At 42.5% G+C, this 26,338-nt stretch overlaps 1 protein-coding gene across 4 annotated transcripts in view; it reads left to right on the forward strand.

Moving 5' to 3' along the window:
• Nucleotides 1-26,058, forward strand: part of RYR2 (ryanodine receptor 2) — a 757,628-nt gene extending 731,570 nt beyond the window's left edge. For all 4 annotated transcript variants that reach the window (XM_060243352.1, XM_060243324.1, XM_060243334.1 and 1 more), the window contains 8 exons: nt 1,183-1,243; nt 3,272-3,418; nt 10,095-10,229; nt 11,198-11,354; nt 19,629-19,693; nt 20,871-20,971; nt 23,130-23,181; nt 24,773-26,058. In XM_060243352.1, the coding sequence (XP_060099335.1) occupies nt 1,183-1,243; nt 3,272-3,418; nt 10,095-10,229; nt 11,198-11,354; nt 19,629-19,693; nt 20,871-20,971; nt 23,130-23,181; nt 24,773-24,868 (814 nt within the window). In that variant the 3' untranslated portion in view covers nt 24,869-26,058. The remainder of the gene's footprint in view (nt 1-1,182; nt 1,244-3,271; nt 3,419-10,094; nt 10,230-11,197; nt 11,355-19,628; nt 19,694-20,870; nt 20,972-23,129; nt 23,182-24,772) is intronic.
• The last annotated feature ends 280 nt before the right edge of the window (nt 26,059-26,338 follow it).

Below are 26,338 nucleotides of genomic sequence, written 5' to 3' on the forward strand. Positions count from 1 at the left end.
CCTCTTCCCATCTTTCCCCCTTGAGTTGTCTCCTGCTCACACCGATGCAGGGCTTCTCCGTGACTTCCCCCCTCCCAGCTCCATCAATAAGGCTGCTCAGCCTTCAAAGCCAACCCTATGAATGATGACCCTCCTTTGTTGGAGACCCGCTTGCACAACAACCACTTGGAGGGGGGGGAGGAACGGAGGAAGACAACACAGAGCACCTGGGTTTGGCTCCTGCTCACACCGATGCCGTACTTCTCTGTGGATCTCCTGCTGCCCATGACTCCCTGTTCCACTTTTCCCACCGATCAACTGATTGGCCGTGGGGGGGGGGCTCCTTGAAAGAGCCCCAGGAGCCAGCGCTTTGCCAGGTGGGTGGGAGGGAGGGTGAGGTGCCGCAGAGGAATGCGGGGCTGACAGAGTGGTGGGGAGATTGGGAGCCACCAGAGTAGTGGCAGCAGAGAGAGCAGGGCTGTGAGAGTGGCAGGGAGAGCAATGGCAGCGGCAGGAACAGCGGGGCAGTAAAAGGATGGGCCATATAGTTGGAAGGGGAGTTTGGGTGGAGAGGGCCCCCCCTTGTGGCTATGGGCCTTATTGTTAGCCCTTGGGGACTTCAATATCCATGCCGAAACATTGCTTTCTGGGCTGATTAAGGACTTCATGGTCATCATAACAAGCATGGCCTGTATAGGTGGCTATGCATCATACAGCTGGTCATAACCTGGATTTAGTATTTTGTGCAGGATGTGAGGAATTTATCTGAATTTAGGGTAGATTATCATGGATAGCTTGTTACCTGGTGAAATTTAGACTAATGACAACACCACGTCTTTGCAATGGTGAGTTAACAGTGCGTTTAAAAGTCTGCTCTGTGGCATGGATGGTAGTGAAAAAAACAATATTTCAGTGCCACCATCCAGAGCTATAGAACAAACCTGTTTAGGTTAATAAGAGACTTTTTACAAACTGACCCAAGAAATAAATAGTGGATAGCTCTTAACAGTTTGGTAGGCATTTTGAAAATAAAATCACTTGTGTTAAGTTCAATTTGTTCATATCACCACATTTTAAAAAACTGTAATACATGTAAGAGCCAATGTAAAGCAGGTCACCTATGGCTTGTTACCTAGGCAGTAAAAAAGTGTTCTTTACCTATTAGATGCAGCATCACTTCCTACTGCATTTTGTTTTTTGCAGGCTGAATTCAGTTGATGTAAAGTATCAGATGTGGAAATTAGGAGTTGTTTTCACGGACAATGTAAGTTCATACAATGAAATATAATTTGGAGCATCGAAAGGGAGAAGTTGTTTACTATATTCATTTTGATATCAGATTGAAACCTATCCTTTTAAGACTTTGGGACCTTAAGAGGATATGGTACTATATATTTTACCATACACCTGTAGCAAATGTGTAGGAAAATTCTCCTTATATAGCATAATTTGTCCTAGTTATTTTTGGAAGGCATGGGTTTTCTTGAATGTATCTCCAACATATTGAGACTATTTACATATAGGAAAATATTATATTCCATATTCAAATACCCTGACTGTTTTACTGGTAATTAGGTTTACACATGTCTAGAAAATGGGAACGTGTGTAGCAATTATTGATGAGCAGATATTTTGTCTCTGTCTCAAGTAGGATGTGTTGCATCTTTAATTCAAGGAATTTGCTTTATCTTCTGTCAGATTTCCTGGGACAATGAAGTGTAAAATCTAAGAATTAAATAGAGAATGCTGTTTCCTAGTTTCCCAATGCCTGTGGAGACTTCAGAAAGGTAGTCGGGAGGGAGGGTTGTGGAGGGCAGCATTTTGGGGGAAATTAAAAAGGAAAAAAAAAGCCCTTGGGAATTTACAAGAAGTTCCAACTATAGTGTTCCTTGCAATTTCTAGAGCTACTAAGAAGTGACAAGTGTAGCTCTACCAATTGCCAGAAACATTATGGTAACATTACCATAGAGTTTCTGGCAATTGCTGAGTAGCTCTGGAAATTATGGCTGATTCCGCACTCACCTTTCTCATGGCAGGCTTCCGTTTCTGGGCGGAGCAAGTTGGCGATTTCACACCAGTTGCTCCACATTTTGCGTTGGGAAAACCTGTGATTTGCCCCAATGTAGTGTAAACCTGTTTTTTCAGGTTTACACTGTGGCGGGGCAAATTACAGGTTTGCCCTGTGCAAAATGGCTGTGCGGAGCAACTGGTGCAAAATTGCCAGCTTGCTCCACCAAGAAAACGCCAGCTTGCTCCACCCAGAAACAGAAGCCTGCCCCAGAGAAAGGTGAGTGTGGAATCAGCCTACGAGGAACTCTAAAGTCAGAACTTCTTGTAAATACCCAAGGCCTTGTTTTCCCTTTTAAATTTGTCTCCTCAGGATGATTGCACCCCCCACCCCTTTGACCTTAATTTCCACTCTCTGATCAGCTGAACACTGGTGGGCAAGGACTGCAAATTGGCTAGAAGTCTCCCACTACTTGCAGGCAAATGGAAAACCTACAGAATGAGGATAATTTAAAGTCCCATTGATGTGGTGGTGTTGGAATTGCAGTAAAGTCACAGCCAACTTATGGCAACCCCATTGGGTTTTCATGGTAAGAAATGAAGAGGTGGCTTGTCATACCTTGCCTCTGCATAGCCCTGGACTTTCTTGGTCATCTCTCATCCAAGTATTAAGGAGGGCCAACCTTGCTTAGCTTCCCAAATACGATGAGATCAGGCTAGCCTCAGCCATCCAGGTGAGTGATGACACTGATATACTTAACTGATGTACCCTTCTGCAATCCCAAGAATCAGGAATCTTGGAAAAACCATGTCCATGTGTTGCAACATAAAAACAGAAGTAAAATAACAGAAACTAGATTTTCAGAACAAAAGGGGCTAATTTTAAGGGGGTTCTATTTTTACAATATAGTACAGATGAATGCAGTTGTTCATTTCTGCAACATGTAAAAAATAGCAAGAACTCTTTTGAAGGTGCTTCATGTGCTTTTAGTCAATCAATCAATAAAATAAAATATGTTTTTTTTACTATGCAAAGTTGTTTTAGAGCACTCCCCAAGCATATAGAACTAGTTGCTGTTACTTCTATAGATGACCAAAATCATATTCGGGACTTTCATATAGTCATTGACTCTCAAGTATTTGAAAGTAACCTTTGTGTGTCTTTCTTGGAGGCAGTACTTAATGGATTGAGTTCTCTATTTGGCTGGGCAATCTGAGCTCAGTGAATCAACTTTGCCATATGATCCTTTTAATATGTTGTTTTATTCTTTCCCCCCCTAAAAAGTCTTTTCTTTACTTGGCTTGGTATATGACCATGTCAATCCTTGGTCACTACAACAACTTTTTCTTTGCTGCTCATCTCCTTGACATAGCAATGGGGTTCAAAACACTGCGGACTATACTGTCATCAGTAACCCACAATGGAAAACAGGTAATTCTTTAGTTTATTTTACAAATTCTGAGGGGGGGGAATGATAATTGATATATCAAACTGGCAGCTCTAGATTTCCCTCTCTAGTATTCTGTGCTTTTGGTTCAAATATGTGCAAAAGTTGCTTGCATAGTAGGGGCTCAGAATGTCTTTTAGTCTCCAGTATTCTAACGGTTGTTAATATGAAATAGAAAGTGACACCTTAGAGAATAATAATTAATGTAGTACATGCCATTGTGGGTTTGAGCCTACTTCATAAGATGCCTGAAATGAAGATTTTTATATACAGAGAGAAAAAGCGGGGGGGGACTGTGAACAGTGGGTAGTATCCAGACTAAAATTTCTATAGATGCAAGGAATTATGGACATGGATCACAGATTTTCCCTTCCGCTTTCTTGCAACAGCCTGAAATGCAGTCCCCCAAATCCTACTGAAAGAGAGGGGACCCCCAGGAATGGGGCTTCAGGGGACATGTTTGGCTATTGTGGTAGAGCAGATGGGAAACTTGTGCTACATAGCTGAGAAGACCTTGCACCCATGGAAATGTCACTCTGTATTCAGGACATTGGGTTAAAAGCTCCAGTATGTGACATTTCTATGCAAAACTGAAAACAAAAATAAAGACAAGCATAAGGATCCTTCATAACATCTATAAGTGATGCTAATGTGGACTTCTGAGTTTGTTAAGTAATTTAATGCCTATAGAGACTATAAACAGGTTGGCTGAGTTTCTGGCTAATACTATCAAAGCTAATTATGAATTTTAATTCAGAATTTTCCCATTGGAGTTTCTCTTTAAAGTCCCATTGAAAATGCTGACTTCTAGGTCTGCAATCAAATGTTCTGAAGACTGAAATGTTTTCCTACCTGTCACTGTTTATATCAGATTTGTGCCTATTTATTCTTTTGCCCAGATTGTTTTATGTAAATGCCAGCAGGCAGTGTTGACAGGTGATAGTATATATGACACTGGTTGATGAGAAGAAGAATATGATCCTGATGGAATTAGGTCCAGGACCTAATGTCTCTATGGGATGTTCTTAAGGACTTTTTGTTCAGGGATGGACACAAACTGGGAAAATGCAGTCAGTTCATGGTTCATGGCATGCCTGGTTCACAAACCACTGAAAACTGAACTTTTTGGCACTAAATGAACTGGTTCAGTTTGTGAAGTTTATGATGTGGTAGAATGCTCTTTCCCCTGGCATGCTAGAGATACCAAACTCATAGGGGATCTCTGACTGGCTCTCCTCTGCCTATCCTCCAAGTTTGGTGAAGATTAGACTTAGGTGGCCCCCAAAAGAAGGTGCCCCCAGGAATGTGCTTTCTGGGGAAATGACAGGCACAGGTTCAGGCATGTATGGACCCTGTGCAAAGTAGAGGTATCAACCTCACAGGAGACCTCCCCCTGATTCTCCTCTAGATGCCCTCCAAGTTATGTGCAGATTAGACATAGGGGTCTGAGTTACAACCCCCCAAAGAAGGTGCCCCGAGGAAAAATGACAAGCACAGGCACAAAAGTATATAGAATGGACCCCCTGCAAGCTTCATAAATCAAACACACAGGGAACACCTGCTGCCAACTCCTCTATAATCTCTCCAAGTTGCAGACAAATTACATTTCTGGGTTCCCAGTTATGGACCCCCCCCCAAAAAAAAGTCTCCCCAGTGCTTTTTCTGGAAAAGATAGCTGCAGTTACAGAAGTCTATGGAATGTCTCAGAAACAAGCCAGTGATAACAGACTCGCAGGGAAACTTCACCTGGGCAGATTGCCCCTCAGCCAGACAGTGAAAGCAAGGCAAGCATCCCCCACTATGCTTTCAGCTCCCCCTCAAGCCTCCAAAGGCAGGTTCTGAATGATAGAAGACAGATATCCCCCTGAGTTCTGACAAGGGCTTATTTATTTATTTCCCACAGTTGCCCCACAACAGCTAGGTGGGCACCCTAGCCACAGTTTGGAAACATTTTTGCATCCTTCTCATGACTTCTGAGGCTTGTGCTACATAGCTCATACAGAGTGCCAGGTGTGTCACAGCCACATCTGGAGCAGCACAAATCCTCAACACTTGTTCTCCTATGTCCTCCACAGGCACCTGCAAAATGGTGCACCAAACTATGTTGCCAACAGAGGAGAGGGTGACTGTCAGTGGGAGGAAGAAGAGGTCTGCTCCCTCTCAGCAATGAAAAGTGGAGGAGGTAAAAGAAGCCCCTTCAAGAAAGGCTCTGTGCACTTGGGCTGATGTGGGTGGAACATCAAGACGGGCCACTCTCCAAGAGGTTAAAAGAGCTACATGGAGGGCCTAGGAAGCAATCACTTGCCTCAGCAGATGCAAGATGATTGATGCGAGTGGCCAACCCCTCTCCCTCACAGAGGACATAGTCCTTTGCTGGCTACAGTGGAAATGGTCAAGGCTCAGGTCTCTAGAGCACAAGGCAGAACCATGCATGGAGCAGCCAGCAGGACTGTCAGGACATGGCTCAGGCCCCAGGAGGGAACAGTCCTGCCACTAGGCTACAAAGTGGTTCTGCTCCATGTGCAGGAGATGGATGCAGACCACATGGCCCAAAACATCACTTCTGTGTGATACAGAGTAGCAGGGCTCTTTTAAAGGATAAAAGGAGGTACTTCTTCACCCAAAGGGTGATTAACATGTGGAATTCACTGCCACAGGAGGTGGTGGCGGCTACAAGCATAGACAGCTTCAAGAGGGGGTTAGATAAAAATATGGAGCAGAGGTTCATCGGTGGCTATTAGCCACAGTGTGTGTGTGTGTGTGTGTGTATGTGTGTGTGTATATATATATATATATATATATATATATATATATATATATATATATATATATATATATATATATATATATATATATATATATATATATATATAAATTTTTGGCCACTGTGTGATACAGAGTGTTGGACTGGATGGGCCATTGGCCTGATCCAACATGGCTTCTCTTATGTTCTTATGCTCTAGCAGGAGCTCCTCTGCATATTAGGCCACACACCCCTGATGTAGCCAATCCTCAATTAAAACAACAGATCAGAATTAATTTAGGATGGCCTGGATGGTGTGAGCACATGGCATAATTATTGTAGGCAATTTAAATTGCCCAAAGATGTCAGCAGTATCGGCCTCAGTCAAGATGGCAATCATTGCTGGGAGGCCAGTTAGATGGTATACTTGGAGCTTACAGTAGACCCTGTAAGAAGAGCCCCGTAAGCTCTTGGAGGATTGGCTAATATACAGAGGAGCTCCTACTAGAAAAAGAGCCCTGCAGAGTACCCTGAGAGAGTGGGTAAGTGGTGGCACCATCGTCCATAGCTACAAGGTCACAGATGCAAGAACCTGATTTATTGGTAGAGGTGAAGCATGTTTGCCTCAAGGATATTGTCTTCCTGGTGCACATGCTTCAGCTGGTATTGAATGATACTTTGGGGCTGGGGAGCACTTTCAAGACCACCTGGGACATTGCTTCCTTTGAGATATGGTCCTTGCTTGAGACCTGCCAGCACCTGGCCACCCACTTCTCATGCAGCATTAATTTTGTCCATCTCCTGCATGAGCGGAAAAGGAATATATGAGGAACTCCATCTATGCCATGATTGCCCATTTGATGGAGCAGAGGAGCACCGTGCTGGATGCCAGTCTCCTCCATGACCATCCTGCACAGGGGAGCTCAGCATCATCTCCAATGACTGGCTGGCTGATCTTCTCCCAAATGATGTGTGTCTTCAAGCCCTTCCAGGACACCACTAACATGCTGTGCACCCATAAAACCAACCTGAGGCAAGTCATCCCCCTGATTCGAGGGCTGGACCGGGTGCCGGTCTATGCACTGGAGCTGGCTGTTCTGAGGAGGAGACGTTTCAGCCAAGCACCTCTGTCTCAAATACCTCAGCCAGGGAGAAGCCCCACTACTGGTTGTCAGTACTGAACTGAGAGATCAGAATGCCAGGCATGCAGTGGTGAAGGATTCGACAGAGGTGATGGTGAGGGAGTATCTTGTTAAGTCCCTGAGCCAACTAACCCCAATCCAAGATTTCAGGTTTTCACGGCTGGTAACATCATTAGGGTTTGTAGAATCTTTCGGGATCAAGTGCCGTGTTCTACTGGAGAAAGTTTTCCTTCCAGACGTTTCGTTCTCAGCTGCGGAGAACACCCTCAGTGGCGTTGCAGCTGGAGCAGGTGCTCTGACCTTCTTGGCTGCTGTGCATTGAGTGGGGCCATTTTGTGTGAGCACATGGCATAATTATTGTAGGCAATTTAAATTGCCCAAAGATGTCAGCAGTATCGGCCCCAGTCAAGATGGCAATCATTGCTGGGAGGCCAGTTAGATGGTATACTAAGATGAGGATGCCTGCTTGCCTCAACCATAGGCCTGGCAGAACAGCTCCATTTTACACGCCCTCCAAAATGGTAACAAATCTGGAAGGGCCCGAATCTCCATAGGGAGCTGATTCCACCAGGTTGGGGCCAGAGCTGAGAAAGCCCTGGCCCTGGTCGAGGCAAGCCTTTGGGCCAGGGATGGTCAGAAGATGGTGACTGGCCGATCGTAATGGCCTTCTGGGCTCATATGGGGAGAGACGGTTCCATAGGTATGCCGGTCCGAGGCTGTGCAAGGCTTTAAACGTCAATACTAAAACCTTGAAGCGGATCCAGTACTCAATTAGTAGCCAGTATAAACTGCGCAGCATCAGCCGACTGCTTGCCTGTAAAGGCAATTTCAGTCAGCAATCATGCTGCTGCATTCTGCACCAGCTGGAGTTTCCAGATCAATCTCAAGGGCAAGCCTGCATAGAGCGAGTTACAGCAGTCCAACCTGGAAGTGACTATTGCATGGATAACTGTAGCTAAGTCCCAAGGACTCAGAGAGGGCGCTAGTTGTTTGACCTGCTGAAAATGGCAAAAGGCAGATCATGCAACAGCTGTGACCTGGGCCTCCATAGAAAGGGTGGTATCCAGTATCACACCCAAACTCCTTACCTTCTGTGCTGGCACAAGAGATGCACCATTCAGGGTGAGGAGTTGGATGCCTGATCTTAGCCCCTCGCAACTCATGTACAAAGAAGAAGATATTGGATTTATATCCTGCCCTCCACTCCGAAGAGTCTCAGAGCGGCTTACAATCTCCTTTACCTCCCTCCCCAACAACAGACACCCTGTGAGTTGGGTGGGGCTGGAGAGGGCTCTCCAGTCTTAGTTGGATTAAGCTTCAGCCGGCTCAACTGTAACCAACCAGCCACTGCTTCCAGTGCCCTGGTCAGATGGTCTGGGGCAGAGTCTGCATGGCCATCTATCATCAGATAGAGCTGGTTGTCATCTCCGTACTGGTGACAACCCAGCCCAAAACCTCTGGCAACCTGGACAAGGGGGCACATGTAGATGTTAAACATCATTGGTGAGAGAATAGCTTCCTGCGGTACGCCACATTTTAGTGGATAACATAGGGAGGTCTTTTCGCCAATCGCCACCCTTTGTCCCCGACCATGGAGGAAGGAGGAAAACCACTCTAAGGCTATCCACTGAACTCCAGTGTTGGCAAGGCAGTGGGTCATTCGATTGTAATCGACTGTGTCAAACAATGCTGAAAGATCTAAAAGCAATAGCAGCACTGACACCCCTTGATCCAGGTGCCTTCTAAGGAGCTGCTTTGGTGCGGCAGCAAAGAGGGCACCGGGGTGTGATATCATCCATGGCTGCAGAGAGTCAAGAATACCAATCCTCCACTAACTCATCTAGTGATCCGCCAGGGGGCATCGGATCCTGCAGAGTTTCCCAAAGCCGCTCAGGGCCCAGTTGGCTCTGCGGGCGAGTATAAATCTGCTCACCGCCTACACAGGAAGAGGGCTGCAGGTCCAGTCGGACTTTCAGGGCATAGTGGTCTGACTGTGGAACAGCTGTCAGATCTGGTGTTATCCCAGCCCCAAAGACCAAATCGAGCATATGGCTGGCCTGGTGGGTGGGAGCCGAAACAATCTGGCTGAGTCCTAGTGCCTCCATGGATGACACCAAGTCCTGGGCCTGCAAAGATGCTGCATTGTCAATATGAACATTGAAACCCGCCAGGCTCTTAATCCAGGTCGACACCGCATCCAGCACGGCAGGCAGACTCTCTGGGGGCGCAGTAGGTGCCTGGTACACCACCCAGATAGCCAAACTCACCTTGGCTTCCCATACCAATCCAGCACATTAAATGCCCGCAATGTTCAAGGCAGGGAGTGCCCTGAAAGAAAAGACTCACAAATGAGCACTACATCCCCCCCTTTAATTAAATCCTTTAATTAAAACCGTTAGTATTTAATAATCCTTTAATTAAAGCCATTAATTTTTTTGAAATGAATTATGGCATATTCTTCTAGACAGTTTTTTTTTTCTTAAAAAAAAAGAGAAAATGAGAGAATATAAGATCTGTTTCTTGTCAGGCCACACATTCTTGAAATTTTGAACAGTATTGCTGCAATTCAGTAAGATTCCTGTGTCTATAGGAGAGAACTGTATGAACTGCTGGATCTTCCCCTATTTTCTTGACAACCATTTCAATGCTAAAGAGACAAGCCACTATTTATGTTTAATTTACAATGCTTCATTAGAACAGTTTATTTCCCTGTCCAAGCATACTGTTGTACTCTGAATTCACATAGCCTATTACATTTTTTTCCTTTTTTTCTAGCTTGTGCTAACAGTGGGATTGTTGGCAGTTGTAGTTTACCTATACACTGTAGTTGCATTCAATTTTTTCCGCAAGTTCTACAATAAAAGTGAAGATGGAGACATGCCAGATATGAAATGTGATGATATGCTAACGGTAAATTCTATATGAATTTTATTCCTCTTTTCCTATTTTGTTAATATATATCTCATTCATATAATTAGTATGTTTTATTAAAAATTAAAGTAGTTTCAAACAGCTTGAAGTTCTGCTTTTATGGACTAGTGAAGACATATTAAGGCTTTTGGGAATTAGATGTTCTGTAGATACCAGTGTTAGAGATGTCTGAAAGGAGATACTACAACAGCTTTGCCGTATTTGGTTAGCCTTAAAATAAGGTACAGGAAAGCTGTGGTAATATTTTATGTGGGCAGGAAAGTAATCTAGAAAAAATACTCCCACCACCCATCATTAGCAGAGGAAGTACAACAACAGAGCAAGTTTTTAATCTCTGTGTGTGAGAGAGAAAGTGTGGTCTTGGTTACCCTTCAGAACTCTGTTCCACATGATGTTTTGTTCATGCGGCTCTCTGTATCTGTGAATGCCTTCAGCTTACAGTTCATTGTATCTAGCGATTTTTTAAATACAATTTGAGATATGTGCAATACAATACCTGATATACTGTTAGAAAATGGTACATCAAAATGACAACCCATTCATACTCTGTCACATGTATCTATTTTTAGGTGGGTGAACAAGTAGGTGCTGCACATGCAGTTTCCATTTCTGTTCAATCTCTTTCCCAACTATAGCAATTTACTGCAGTTAGAAACTTTTAAGAACTAAAGAAGAGTTTTATCAGATTAAGACAATGAATCATTCATGGAACAAGAGTCAAAGCCCCTCAGGCAGAAACACTGTTCTGCTGTGCTGGCTACCATTCACTGATGTGTTCAAGAGGTCAAGCAATGTTCTGACACCAGGAGAGAAGGACTCTTCCTTTATTCCTAACTTGGAACTTGTACGGCCTACAGTAAAACAAATAAATGCATATAACAGTGGCACCGAGTTCTGTAAAATGTGAGGTTTTTTTAACAATGTTATCTCTTTTCATGTGCTTGTAGTGCTACATGTTTCATATGTATGTGGGAGTACGTGCTGGTGGAGGAATTGGTGATGAAATTGAAGATCCAGCAGGAGATGAATATGAAATTTATCGGATCATCTTTGATATTACTTTTTTCTTCTTTGTAATTGTTATTTTGCTAGCTATCATACAAGGTATGAATTCATAATTTTGGCAGGCATATGTTTTTATTTATAATCATCCAAGCCACTTTTTCCTCTGTTGAATTCTGACAGAATGGTACTGTATAGAGGAGAACTTGTGTAGTCTGGAGAAAGGGCCACATTCCAAGCTGCCACCCATCAGCAAGCTTGCCTCCACAGTCAGCACTGGCTGGGGTCCAGACTCAGGGCAGCCCTACCAAGGTGTCACACCAGCAGCCACAAAGGAGGCTGTGGGAGGGCCAGGAAAAGTCATTGAGCCCCACCTGGGCACAGCAGCAGCTGCCCAGGCACTGAGGCCTGGGGAAAGGAAGGGCCTGGGGAAAATATGGGCAAGCCCAGGTGACTTGTGGCCTATCTCAGCCAGGGATGGCTGGAGGAGGAGGGAAAGATGGCATTCACAACCCCAGAAATAGGCCATGTGTGGCTGGGGAGGTGGGGATTAGCAGTTGGTAGTGAAAGATGGGGCTAAACAACCTCTTTTTAAAAGGGCTCATGTAAGAGGCCAAGGAGGAAGAAAGGGCACATGTCTGGGTTTGAGAAAAGCAGCTGTCTTGGACAAGAAAAGGAATCAGGAGAAGTAACACTCCTTCTCTTCTCATTTTTAGGCCTTGGGACACCCAGCAAGGATGGCTGAGGGCTAACTGACAGATAGGGTTGCCAGGTCCCTCAGCTGAGTGGGTGAGAGATGGGGCATGCACTTACCAGGAGGGAAGGAAGAAGAAGCAGAAAATAATTGTGATGTACCTACTTCACTTCCAGGTGACATAGGCACATTACATTTATTTTCAGTTTCTTGCCTTTGGTGGTGGTGGTGGGGGGGGGAATTTCCCCTGGTTTCTGATAACCCTGAACTGGGTGGAGAGGCTCTAAACCAGGGACCGGCCCCCAACTAGGGACTGGCAACCCTACAGAACTTGAGTGGGGAAAGCCTCAGATATAATTACTTTAAAAAATACAGTCAGCTTTCTACTGTATTAAGTGCCTAATAATAACAATAAACTATAAAAACAGAACTGTGAAAAATAATTGCCTAGTACTCTGTTTCCAACAATAGTTTGCCACAAATCTCTGGGAATTAAGAATTCAGGGCATGGAGTCCATGGTCCATTCCCTGTCCCTGCAATTTGTGCTCCTAAATCTAGAGCTACAGTGCCTGTGACATATGTGTTGTTTGTTTTATTGTATCCTCTGGTTTCAGCTTGTTGTTTTTAATTTTTTAAACTTTTGTTGTTATCCGCTCTGAGCCCACTTGTGGAAAAGGGTGGGATACAAATGAACAAAAATAAAACAAATAAATATTAAAATAATGGTAACTAGCAAACACTCTGAGTTGGATTATTAGATTATTTGTATTATTAGCCAGAGTGGGCAATCTTTGGGAATGTTTTTTTAAAAGTCATATTTAACCTGTCCCCTTACAAGGAATGGTAAGGCTATGTCCCTCATTTTGGATGTGCCAGGAGGTCCTCTCAGCTAGGGCTGCCAGCATACCTGGTGCCAGAAATGTGTGTGTGTGTGGTGGGGGGGGATATGGGGTGAAAATTGAATTGCTGAGCTCCATGGCAAATAGTCAACTTAGAGCCTCCAGTATTTGGTGAATGTTTTTTCCCTCCCCCAAAAGTCCTTCTTGGTCTACAGTGAAAATGATAGCCCCACTTCCTTCAAGAGCTATGATGCATAATGTGGTATGGAAACAGGTAACTGTAACATTCTATTTGACTTGCCCAGACCTTACCTAAAATAGCATTTCTGTTCCTTATCTATCCTTCAGATTCACATGAGAGCTCAGGCTTTACTCTTTCTTTTGCAAAATCTTATTAGATCTTGAGCTCTGCATCTGAATCCAGAGAAACATGTACTCTGAAATGGCTTTATTAAAATGTAGGTAAATTTTCCAGAAATATATTCAATGCCAGTTGATACCTAATTTTGGACCAAATTATTATAAACTGGGATTCACCCTCTTGTGTAATTCACATCTGCTTGGCAGCAGTGTTGCTTCATTAATTTCAGTCAATTCAGACTGGATTTCTATAAAAGCAGGTTGTTTTTACAATCTTGACTCTCATATTTTTTTCTCCTTTACCTTTTTTCAAACCATGTCCATTACTTGTGTGGAGCTCTATTAAGAGGATTACATTACTAATATATAAACATAATGAGAACAGGAATCTTGAAAAGGATGTAGCTCTGGATTTTTTCCTGCAAAACATATTTTGACATGAACATCTGCATTGCATGTGCCTTATGATGTCTTATGGTGAAGAAGAGTATTTAAAGTCAGCACACTGTTATCTCTCTCCTCCTGTTTTACATATTTATGCTTGGGAAGCTTCTGCATGCACACTGGAGTAACACTGGACCTTTTTGCATAGCTTTAGACTCAAGTGGATTCCCCAGATATGTGTACATAAGTGTATAAGTATGTTCATATAATATCCATGTTATGCATGTTTACTGCAGAATATGAGGAAATACATACTTATACCTATAGATCCCTATGCCTTTTGCACACTGCTTCATCAGGGGATCCTGTTAAAAACAAATGTAAAAAGATGTGATAATAGCAAGATTTTTTTTTAAAATAGTCTTATATAAGAAATTTTCGACATGAGAATGACAGCAAAAACTTTTAACATAAGAGCTGTATTTAGGGTTCTCTTCACAAGGCAGGCCTATAGCCAGACAGGATACAAAAAATCTAGGCTGTTATTTAATGTGGAACTATAGTTTTTAGTCTGAGGATGTATTCTTCCTCTTTTTCTCAGTAGCACCCTATCATGACGAATTGTCACTTTTTGAACAGCCCCAAAGCATAGCTGATTAGGGATGGGCACAAGCTGGGAAAATGCAGTTCAGTTCAGTTTGTGGTTCTTGACTGAACTATGAACCAGCGCTGAATTGGGAAGCTCATTCAGAAAGTGAACTGGTTTGTGGTACATGGCCCTGTAAATCGTGTTGAAATTGACCACAGTACCTTTCAACGGGGTTTGCAGAAAGCCTGAAAAACAGATCAGCCATTTTGACCAGTCCCTTTAAACTTTCTGTAAGGGATTCTGAAAGGGAAAAACAGCTGCATGGACATCTCAGAGAGGTCTGAGAGACAGCAGAGCAGCTCTAAGATAAGCTGAGATGGCTGAGTTGTGGTAGCTGGGGAACTGCTGTTTGTTTGGTTGAGTTGGCTGAAGGTGAAGGTGATTGAAAGTGATTGGTGCTGATTGTTTAGGAGTGGCTGTGCTCCCTATCCTCTTTGCATTTTAAGCTGTGCCTTGCCAAAGGCGCGAGACTTTTGCGAGAGCCAAAGGGCTCTTGGCCTGTGGCTCTTAGCCTGGGGGCTCTGTAAGGACCAGGAACCCAGATCCCTAATTTCCTTGTTTTCCCAATAAGGTAAGTTGACCCTCCAGAAGGGGAGCCACTTAAACAAACAGGATTTAAAGAGGACTGTATATTTTAAAAGAAAAAGCTATCATGAAGGTAGAATGCCAGCAGGGGGGTGGGGGCTTTCCAGTGTTTTGCACTGAGTGTCACATGTATGAATATCTGCCCACAGGACAGAAGTCTTGGGTGTGTGCTCGATGCAAGGAGCTCCTGGTCCTCAGGGAACGAGTTTGTACCCTTGAGGTCGAGGTGACTGCCCTGGAGAAGCAGAGACGGTCAGTTAGGTACTTGAGGAAGACTCTCGGGGATGTATTAGATGAGCCCCGCTCTGAATGTGGCAGCCCCGTTGCTGCCAGGCAGCGTGAGGGTCGAGAGTAAACAGGGCACCGTGCTGAGGATAAGGGGAATGCGCCCTCAGAAGGGACCTCTTCTTCAGTTGGTGAGCAGGAATCCTTTCACGCCAAGGAAACATCCCTGGGCAGGGAGAGAGGGGGGGGCTTGGTAGTTGGTGATTCGATCCTTAGGCAAGTAGACAACTGGGTGGCAAAACCGTGTACTGACCGTATGGTGACTTGCCTGCCTGGTGCGAAGGTAATGGACATTATGCGTGTAGTAGATAGGCTGATAGACAGTGCTGGGAAGGAACCAGTGGTCGTGGTGCATGTTGGCACCAATGATGTGGGGAAATGCAGTCATGAGGTCCTGGAGGAAAAATTTAGGCTGCTAGGTGGGAGACTTAAGGCCAGGACCTCCAAGGTAGCCTTCTCAGAAGTGCTACCTGTTCCACGTGCAGGGCAGGAGAGACAGGCACAGATTAGAAGTCTCAATGTGTGGATGAGACGATGGTGTAAGGAGGAAGAGTTTAAGTTTGTTAGGCACTGGGATGCTTTCTGGAACAAGCGGGAGCTGTACAAAAGAGACGGTCTCCACTTGTCCCCAGATGGAACCAGGCTGCTGGCGCTTAAATCAAAAAGGTGGCAGAGCAGTTTTTAAACTAAATCTTGGGGGAAAGCCGACAGGAGATGAAATGTCTCTGGTTTGGGAGGACTCATCTCAAAGAGATGAAGGGTTAGCTGTTACTTTTCTACCAGGTAATGGATCAGAGTTGTCCACTGTGATGGTGACAAATAGTATGGACTGTCTGCCAAAGTCTCGAAGTGGCAGGAGGAAGGCGGCGGGCCTAGCTTGCCTGGGAAATTATAGATGTTTGTATGCAAATGCTAGAAGTGTTTGAAGTAAAATTGGTGAATTGGAATGCTTAGTGTTGGGAGAAAACATAGACATTGTGGGAATTTCAGAAACTTGGTGGAATGAGGAGAATCAGTGGGACACGGTGATTCCTGGGTATAGGTTATATCAGAAGAATAGGGAGGGAAGGGTTGGAGATGGGGTGGCTCTGTATGTCAGAGATAATATACGATCCAGTAAGACTGAGGTCAGAGAATTAGATCCCCTTCTAGAAATGCTTTGGATTGAAATAGAGGGCCCAAAAGGAAATTTAACTATGGGAGTTTGTTATCGCCCACCAAATCAAAAGATTGAGGATAATTATAATATGATGGAAGGATTAAAGATAGTGGCTAAATGTAAAAACTGTATTGTAATAGGTGATTTTAACTGCCCGCAGATTGATTGGGTCAGTATGTGTTCTGGTCGAGAGAAAGAGATTGAGTTTCTTGATGCTCTCAATGACTGTGCTATGGAGCAGATGGTCTCAGAACCTACCAAGGGTGGGGCGATCCTGGATTTGGTCCTAAGTAATGCCCAAGACTTGGTGAGAGATGTAAAAGTGATCACACCGCTTTGGAGCAGTAATCATAATGTTATTGATTTCACCATTTGTATAAATAGAAAGTTGCCCCAAAAGACCAGCACGACCACGTTTAACTTTAAAAGGGGTAAATTCTCTGAGATGAGGAGACATGTGAAGAGGAAACTGAAAGGAAAGGTAAATATGGTTGAAACCCTTCGGGAAGCTTGGAGGCTATTTAAAACTACAATCCTAGAAGCTCAGATAAAATATATACCACAAGTTAGGAAAGGCACAAACAGGTATAAGAAAAGGCCTGCATGGTTAACAAACAAAGTAATGGAAGCTGTAAAAGGTAAGAAGGACTCCTTTAAGCGGTGGAAAGCTAGTCCAAGTGAGATTAATAAAAGGGAACACAGGCTGTGCCAAATCAAATGCAAGACTGTGATCAGGCAGGCAAAAACGGACTTTGAGGAGCATATTGCAAAAAACATAAAAGACCAACAATAAAAATTTCTTCAAATATATTAGAAGCAAGAAACCAGCCAGGGAGGCAGCGGGGCCCTTGGATGACGAAGGGGTAAAAGGATTACTGAAGGAGGATAGGGAAATGGCTGAGAAGCTGAATGCATTTTTTGCCTCCGTCTTCACTGTGGAAGATAAGAAGTTTGTGCCCGCTCCAGAACCACTAATTTTGGAAGGAGTGTTGAAAGGCCTGAGTCAGATTGAGGTGACAAGAGAGGAGGTCCTACAACTGATTGACGAATTAAAAACTAATAAGTCACCAGGTCCGGATGGCATACATCCAAGAGTTCTGAAAGAACTCAAAGTTGAACTTGTGGATCTTCTGACAAAAATATGTAATCTTTCATTGAAATCTGCCTCTGTTCCTGAGGACTGGAAGGTAGTAAATGTCACCCCCATCTTTAAAAAGGGTTCCAAAGGAGATCCGGGAAATTACAGGCCAGTCAATCTGACTTCAATACCTGGAAAGTTGGTCGAAACCATTTTCAAGGACAGAATGAGTAGGCACATTGAGGAACACGGGTTATTGAAGAAAACTCAGCATGGGTTCTGTAAGAGAAGATCTTGCCTCACTAACCTGTTACATTTTTTGAGGGGGTGAACAAACATGTGGACAAAGGAGACCCAATAGATGTTGTTTACCTTGACTTCCAGAAAGCTTTTGATAAAGTTCCTCATCAAAGGCTCCTTAGAAAGCTCGAGAGTCATGGAATAAAAAACTGGCTGATTAATAGGAAGCAGAGAGTGAGTATAAATGGGCAGTCTTCGCAGTGGAGGACGGTAAGCAGTGGGATGCCGCAGGGCTCAATACTGGGTCCCATGCTCTTTTATTTGTTCATAAATGATTTGGAGTTGGGAGTGAGCAGTGAACCGGCCAAGTTTGTAGATGACACTAAATTGTTCAGGGTGGTGAGAACCAGAGAGGATTGTGAGGCACTCCAAAGGGATCTGTTGAGGCTGGGTGAGTGGGCGTCAACATGGCAGATGAGGTTTAATGTGGCCAAGTGCAAAGTAATGCACATTAGGGCCAAGAATCTCAGCTACAAATACAAGTTGATGGGGTGTGAACTGGCAGAGACTGACCAAGAGAGAGATCTTGGGGTCATGGTAGATAACTCACTGAAAATGTCAAGACAGTGTGCGATTGCAATAAAAAAGGCCAATGCCATGCTGGGAATTATTACGAAGGGAATTGATAACACATCAGACAGTATCATAATGCCCCTGTATAAATCAATGGTGCGGTCTCATTTGGAATACTGTGTGCAGTTCTGGTCGTCGCACCTCAAAAAGGATATTATAGCATTGGAGAAAGTGCAGAAAAGGGCAACTAGAATGTTGGAACACTTTCCCTATGAAGAAAGGTTGAAACGCTTGGGGCTCTTCAGCTTGGAGAAACGTCAACTGTGGGGTAACATGATAGAGGTTTACAAGATTATGCATGGGATGGAGAAAGTAGAGAAAGAGGTCCTTTTCTCCCTTTCTCACAATACAAGAACTCGTGGGCATTCAATGAAATTGCTGAGCAGTCAGGTTAAAACGGATAAAAGGAATTACTTCTTCACCCAAAGGGTGATTAACATGTGGAATTCACTGCCACAGGAGGTGGTGGCGGCTACAAGCATAGCCAGCTTCAAGACGGGATTGGATAAAAATATGGAGCAGAGGTCCATCAGTGGCTATTAGCCACAGTGTGTGTGTGTGTATGTATATAATTTTTTTTGGGCCACAGTGTGACAGAGAGTGTTGGACTGGATGGGCCATTGGCCTGATCCAACATGGCTTCTCTTATGTTCTTATGACAGAGAGGCTCTCCCTTCCACACAGCTGTTTCAGGCTGTCCTGTACTGTCCCGTAACAGTTTAACAGGACTGTAGAAGACAGCCTGAAAAACAATTAAGTGGCAGGGAGGCATTCCCCACCACTCAGCTGTTTTTGTGGCTTTCATGGGAAACAGAAAGCAGGAGTTTAAAGGGGTTTGGAATCCCTTTAAACCCTTCTTTCTGCTCCATCTGTAGAACCACCACAAGCCACTTGAACTGTTCCAAATGTTTGTGGAAGTTTGTTACAGTAGAGCCATTGTGATCTTCTGTTCCTGAACCAAAAATGGGAAAATTTGTGATGAATTTTGCTTCGTGGCTTGGTTTGTGCCCATCCCTATAGCTGATAAAGCAGTGTGTGAAATGTGTGTTTGTGAAATTTATATCTATAGATAAAGCAGTGTGTGAAATTTTTATCTGCAGATATAAATAAAGTATATATTTCCCCATGGCACCTCTTCCCCCCTTCTTTTACTGGATTCTGTATCAGTGCCCCCCTTCTGTTACTGCAGAAAATGCCATTATGATAGCAGTTTACACATAGCAATAATCTTTGCCTCTAAAACAGTGAAACAATTTTAAAATTTCTATGGCAATAGCATACTTTTTCTTGTTGCAGAATACCTAATTAAAACTCAAATAAATGAAGAACTTGTTTTATAATTCATGATGTTGTTTGTCAAGCTACAATAATCTTCTGGTCTAACATTACAGTTTTAGGGTTCTACATTAGCAATGCTCTGCCCTCCTTCCATGCTTAGATGTTGAAGTATTACTTTCTTTTAAAACCAGGTTTAATTATTGATGCTTTTGGAGAATTAAGAGATCAGCAAGAACAAGTTAAAGAAGACATGGAGGTAAAAACAATCTGTATCTCATTTACAACATTAAAAATAGAATTAATAGGCACATTGTTGAGCAAAAGCTATTGAGGAAGAATCAGAATGGATTCTATAAGGGAAGATCTTGTCTTGCTAACCTGTTAGAGTTCTCTGAACGAGATAGATGTTTACCTAGACTTCTAGAAAGCTTTTGATAAATTTCCTCATCAAAGGCTCCTAACTAAATTCAGCATGCATGGGATAAGGAGACAAGTCCTGTTGTGGATTAAAAACTGGTTAAATAACAGGAAACAGAGTGAGTATGAATGGACGGTTTTCACAGTGGAGGGTGGTAAGCAGTGGAGTACTGCAGGCTCATTAGTGAGTCTGGTACTTTTTAACTTGTTCATTAATGATTTGGAGTTGGGAGTAAGCAGTGAAGTAGCTAAGTTTGTGGATGACACTAAGTTGTTCAGGGTAGTGAGAACCAGGGTGGATTTTTTCCCTATGAAGAAAGATTATAGAGGTTAGGACTGTTTAGTTTGAAGAAACAAGAACTGAGAAGTGACATGACACATGGGTTTTACTGCCACAGGAAGTGGTATCATCTACAAGCATAGGCAGCTTCAAGAGGGGCTTAGATACATATGGAGCAGAGGTACATCAATAGCTATTAGCCATAAGGTATATGTGTCTGGGGAAGTGATGTTCCATATTCTTGGTCCACAGTGGGAGAGCTTCTGGAGTCTGGCCCTGCTGTTGAATGGCACCTGATTTTTGGCCACTGTGTGACAGAATGTTGGACTGGATGGGCTATTGGCCTGATCCAACATGGTTTATCTTATGTTCTTACAACCCCTATATTTTTTGTAAAAAATATTGATTAGCTTGCATATTAGAAAATAAATGGTAGGAAATAAATAGCCTTTTATAGGATCACAGTTGGAAGGGTAAAGGATGCCTGTCATATTCCATACAAAAAAAAAAAGTCTGGCTTTAATCTGTCTACATGACTTAGCCCGCACACTGTTCTTGCTCTGCCTTTATTCACATGTATTTACCAGAACCAAAACACCTGAGCACACAGAAAGGAGATGGTATGATTACTGTTACTTTTATTCAAGTACTTGAGACCTGATGCAGTCACTGAAAATAAGGCCATAAATGTATTGGTACAAAATATATTAATATGTATGTATCTTTATTTTTTTAGACCAAATGCTTCATCTGTGGGATAGGTAATGATTACTTTGACACAGTGCCCCATGGCTTTGAAACACATACTCTACAGGAGCACAACTTAGCTAACTATCTGTAAGTACTTTAATACCCCCAAACACATAGCATCATTAGGGGATTTACAAAGCTAATATTTTGAAGCAGAACCCTTCATTGTAACACAAGATATTGTCAAGGGTCATGCAGACTCAAAAATAAGGTTGCACTGTGGTTTACAATCAAAAAAAAGATAGAGAAAAGCCTCCACACAGGGTTTCCCCTGCCCCAGGCAGCAGTGTTTCCAGGAAATTATAATCCTCCTTTCCAACCTGCAGCCATTTTAGAGAAGATTTGGGCTATTTAAAAATGCCATGAGGGTACAGAGGAGGGATGTTTGGTCACTGCTGGGGAGGGGGATGATTGGCTGAGGCTGCAGTCAGCATCCTACTTCACCAGGGCTTATGTGCATGGAGGGTATTTTCCACTGTACAGGCACCTACTGGCTATGACATGGTTTGAGAGGACTTCCTGGGCTAGGTAGCTTAGAGAACTGGTTAATTCCTACCATGTGCCTGGGTCCATCCCTTTTCCTGCAGGTGCAGCAACTTGCTTGAAACCCTTGCCATGCTGATGTAATGCTTTATTGGCTCTCTGTGTGCTTTTGCAACCTTCTCTTCAGGATTGTGCTGGAAAAGTTGTCATACTTTACCATGTTTACTTTTAGAAGTTTCTTCTATTTTTAATACCTGGGTCTCTTTTGTTGTTCAGTCGCACAGTCAAGTCCAACCCATGGACAAAGTCATGCCAGGCCCTCCTGTCTTCCACCATCCTCCAAAGTCTGCTCAAATTCGTGTTAGTTACATCAGTAACGCTGTCCAGCCATCTCTTCTTTTGCCGTCCCCTTCTTCTTTTGCCTTCTGTCTTTCCCAGCATCAGGATCTTCTCCAGTGAGTGCTCCCTTCTCATTTGGTGGCCAAAGTATTTGAGCTTCAGCTTCAGCATCTGTCCTTCCAAGGAACAGTCTGGGTTGATTTCCCTTAGGACTGACTGATTTGATCTTCTTGCAGTCCAAGGGACTCTCAATATCCTTCTCCAGCACCACAGCTCAAATGCATCTATTCTTCTGCGCTCGGCCTTCCTTATGGTCCAGCTCTCACAGCCGTACATTACTACTGGGAATACCATCACTTTGACTATATGGACTTTTGTTGGCAGGGTGATGTCTCTACTTTTTATTATACTGCCCAGGTTCGCCATAGCTGTCCTCCCAAGGAGCAAACGTCTTTTAATTTCATGGCTACAGTCATCATCTGCAGTGATCTTGGATCCCAGAAATGTGAAGTCTGTCACTACTTCCATGTCTTCCTCTTCTATTTGCCAAGGTGTGATGGGGCCGGATGCCATGATCTTAGTTTTTTTGATGTTGAGTTTCAAGCCTACTTTTGTGCTCTCCTCTTTCACCCTCAACAAGAGGTTCTTTAGGTCCTCCTTATTTTCTGCCGTTAGAGTGGTATCAGCTGCATATCTGAGGTTGTTGATGTTTTTCCCAGCAATCTTAATTCCAGTTTGTGCTTCATCCAGGCCAGCATTCTGCATGATGTGCTCTGCATATAAATTAAATAAGCAGGGTGACAATATACATCCTTGTCGAACTCCTTTTCCTATTCTAAACCAATCAGTTGTTCCATATCCCATTCTGACCATTGCTTCTTGACCCTTATACAGGTTTCTCAGGAGACATATGAGGTGGTCTGGTACTCCCATCTCTTTAAGGACTTGCCACAGTTTGTTGTGATCCACACAATCAAAGGCTTTAGCATAGTCAATGAAGCAGAAATAGACATTTTTCTGATACTCCCGTGCTTTCTCCATAATCCAGTGAATGTTGGCAATTTGATCTCTAGTTCCTTTACCTCTCCAAAACCCTGCTTGAACTTCTGGTAGTTCCCGATCTACTGAAGCCTAGCTTACATGATCTTACTGGCATGTGAAATGAGTGCAATGGTGCAATAGTTTGAACATTCTTTGGCATTACCTTTCTTTGGGATTGGAATATAAACTGTCCTTTTCCAATCTTGTGGCCACTGTTGCGTTTTCCAAATTTGTTGACATAATGTGTGCATCACTTTAACAGCATCGTCTTTTAGCCAGTTTTATATGTATGATAAAAAGTACCATCTCTGTTAATATTTGTTCTGTATGTATCATGACTGCAAGGTATATACTTTATTATTGGATTTTTTTTTAATCTTAGGTTTTTCCTGATGTATCTCATTAATAAAGATGAAACAGAGCACACTGGACAGGTAAGTAAATGTCATTTTGAATAACACATGTAGGGTGCTTCTGACAAAAATGTGAAAATATGTAAAAATGATATTTTGTTACTTTGGATCTCTAGTTGAAGCTTCATTTAATAGTTTCTGAGAACTTCCATTTTCATATCTACTGTCTCTGCTCTGGCATCCTGCCTTACCTTTTGTTACCTTAACCTATGGAAACACGAGACATGATTTGACACTTTTTGTTCTTCACTGACATGATCCAGCCAGGCCGACCCACATAAATATGCATAGCAAAATTGCATGCAAATCTGGACTCGTATTCTCATCCACATAATCTTAGCTGTGATCTTTTCTGCATGCTGGAGTTACTTATGATTTTGTGGGAGTTGACCCACAAGCATTGGGATCAGTTTGGGTGTCCACAAGCATTGGAATCAGTTCTTCCTCACCTCTGCCTTCCCTGTGCATTTTTATTGTTGTGAAGTCAGTTTATTATCTTCTACATGTGGCTTAAATAATGAGGATTTTCAAGAGAGAATGCTATCATCAGTGGTGTAATTATTGGTAGTGTCAGAGCTCCCCTTAATTTTTTAAAAAATATCTAAAATAGTAATATAATGCTGTACTGTTGTAATGGTATTTTAAGCAGGTTCTCTGAATTCCCAGCTTTCATTTTAAAAAACAAGTCTCTAGCCTCAAGTCTCTAGGCTCTGAGGACTGCACTGGCTGCCAATAATATACCGAGTTCAGTACAAGGTGCTGGTTATCACCTTTAAAGCCCTATATGGCCTAGGACCTACCTACCTTAGGGACTGTCTTTCCCCACATGTTCCCCAGAGAGTGCTTAGATCTGGTTCCCAAAATCTTCTAGTAATCCCCGGGCTGAAGGAGGCCCATCTGAAGTCAACCAGGGATAGGGCTGCTGGTGGAATCAGCTACCGGACGAGGTGAGGGCCTTGCGGAACCTTGGCAGTTCCGCAAGGCCTGTAAGACAGTCCTCTTCTGGTTGGCATATAACTGACTGGTACCTAAAAACTGCAAAGGAAGGTTGTAGAATAGCACCACACTGTTAGATCGTTTTCTTGTTTCTTGTTTTAACTGCTGTAAATTATTCAATGCATTTTAATATTTATTAACCTTATTGTTTGACTTTTATGTTGTAAGCCGCCCTGAGCCTGCCTCGGTGGGGAGGGCGGGATATAAATTGAATAAATAAATAAATAAACTAGAGCTGAATCTCAGTTAGTCTTCACATGAATAGAGCTTTTAAGAAACTGCAAAAAGTTAGGTAATGAGGAAATATTAACAGTCCTTCATACATGACAGATTTATTTATTATTATTATTTTTTTAAGAACTAAAAATATTTCACCCTGTCATGAGGCTTGGTTTGCTGGTGGTGTTTATTCAGTGATTCATACTAAATAGTGCAACTATGTATATTCTGTAAAAAAATAAAATAAAAAGTAAGCTGTACCAATTGTTCTTGCACAAACATTTTTAGTGCAAAAGGAAGGCTTTGTAAATTGTCAATAATGCCCAAATGTTCCAGACCAACAAAGTCTTAGATGTTGTAGCTGCTCCCCTAATATATTCTCTTCTGTTTCTTGTAGGAATCCTATGTATGGAAAATGTATCAAGAACGATGCTGGGAATTTTTCCCTGCTGGTGATTGCTTTCGAAAACAGTATGAAGACCAGCTTAACTAAAGAGATGACAACTGGCTCTTAAGAAACCATCCACACCTCTCCTAACTCCTTTGGGAATGTCTACCTGATTCCCTGGATCTATTAAGCAGTGTGCCATTTGGAGCACCAAAGCTTTTTTTTGATGACTCAGCTGTCCTTTTTTCTTCTGTGTTTGCTTTGAGAACAATGAAAACTTTAAAAACTTTTGAGACAATAAAAAAAATCCCACACAACACAACCACATGCATAACACGAACACAGCTGCACACACACAGAAAAGACTTGAGACAGCTTTTTTTTTTTCTGAGACTGCCTGATGATTCCCTTAACTAGGAAAACATGTGAGGTAATGTGATAGCCACATTCATTCAGTCTATTTGTTTCATCATCCTGGAAGGAACTCTGTAATTTACAGAGTGCTGTAAAGGATTGTTGTGGACACTAAGTTGTGGGGAAATAGTGCCTTACTATATGTAGGATGAGCTATGCAGAAGATGAGTGTATGATGACATCTTATATTTTCGTTAATTGTTCTCTATCCTCCAAGTTAATATTTATTTTGTCTTCTGGAGGGGCTGGGGAAGGATTTGGCTGTGCACACCTTTTTATTATGACTACGGCGTGTCTCAGGATAAAAAGTAGAGTTTTTTCTCATTAAAGTAAATTCACAGGTTTCTTCCTATATCTCTTACACTTATTTTGGTAATGCTCTGATGCAACACTGCAACTTTATGAAATCTTTGTATGAAAACAAAAAGACTGCAGAAAAAATGGTAAAAATCCTTTCATTGCATGTTTATTATGCAAGTTTAAACAAAAAAAGCAACCTTCTGAAGCAAGTTGATCCAACATGAGAACTCATTCACGATAATATTCATAGTAATAAAGTGTTGTGGGCTTTATTGTACATTTGGAACTGGTGTCAACAACCAACCAAATATGTATATGTTATGAACTTGCCAGTAGTTTGGGTTTATATTTTCTTTTCCTATTGTTTTTTTTTTCTTTAAAGAATATACCATTTGTGATCATTAGTGAAGTTAAATTTTTTTAGGCCAATTTTTAAAATCAAAGTTGAAGCAATAGCCATTCAGGGATCTCATCAGTTGCATCATGAAATACCAATGATGTATACATCACTCCATTTTGAGTCCTTTTTGATTGTAATGCCAGTCTTTACAAATAAAAGGAGAGATTTGGAATGGAAGCAAGGTGGTTTTGCTATCACTTGAATTCTTTCTTACAAAGGTAATTTCATAATTAACTGAACCACTTTTTGTCATTTGCTTTCTCTGAAATTGCATTGCAATACTTAGCTTCCCGCTTCAAACCCACACTACTGCCTTCATTTAAGAACAGACTGCTTTGCTTACTATCATTGCACTGTAAAAAAAGATTCATTCCAATGTATCCTTTAAACTGTGAACTACATCATCCTTAATTTATGAATGGCTCAAATGTTAGCATATAAACACATGTTTGAATTACATA

Source organism: Heteronotia binoei, chromosome 1 (genome assembly GCF_032191835.1).
Source record: "Heteronotia binoei isolate CCM8104 ecotype False Entrance Well chromosome 1, APGP_CSIRO_Hbin_v1, whole genome shotgun sequence".
Lineage (NCBI taxonomy): Eukaryota > Metazoa > Chordata > Lepidosauria > Squamata > Gekkonidae > Heteronotia > Heteronotia binoei.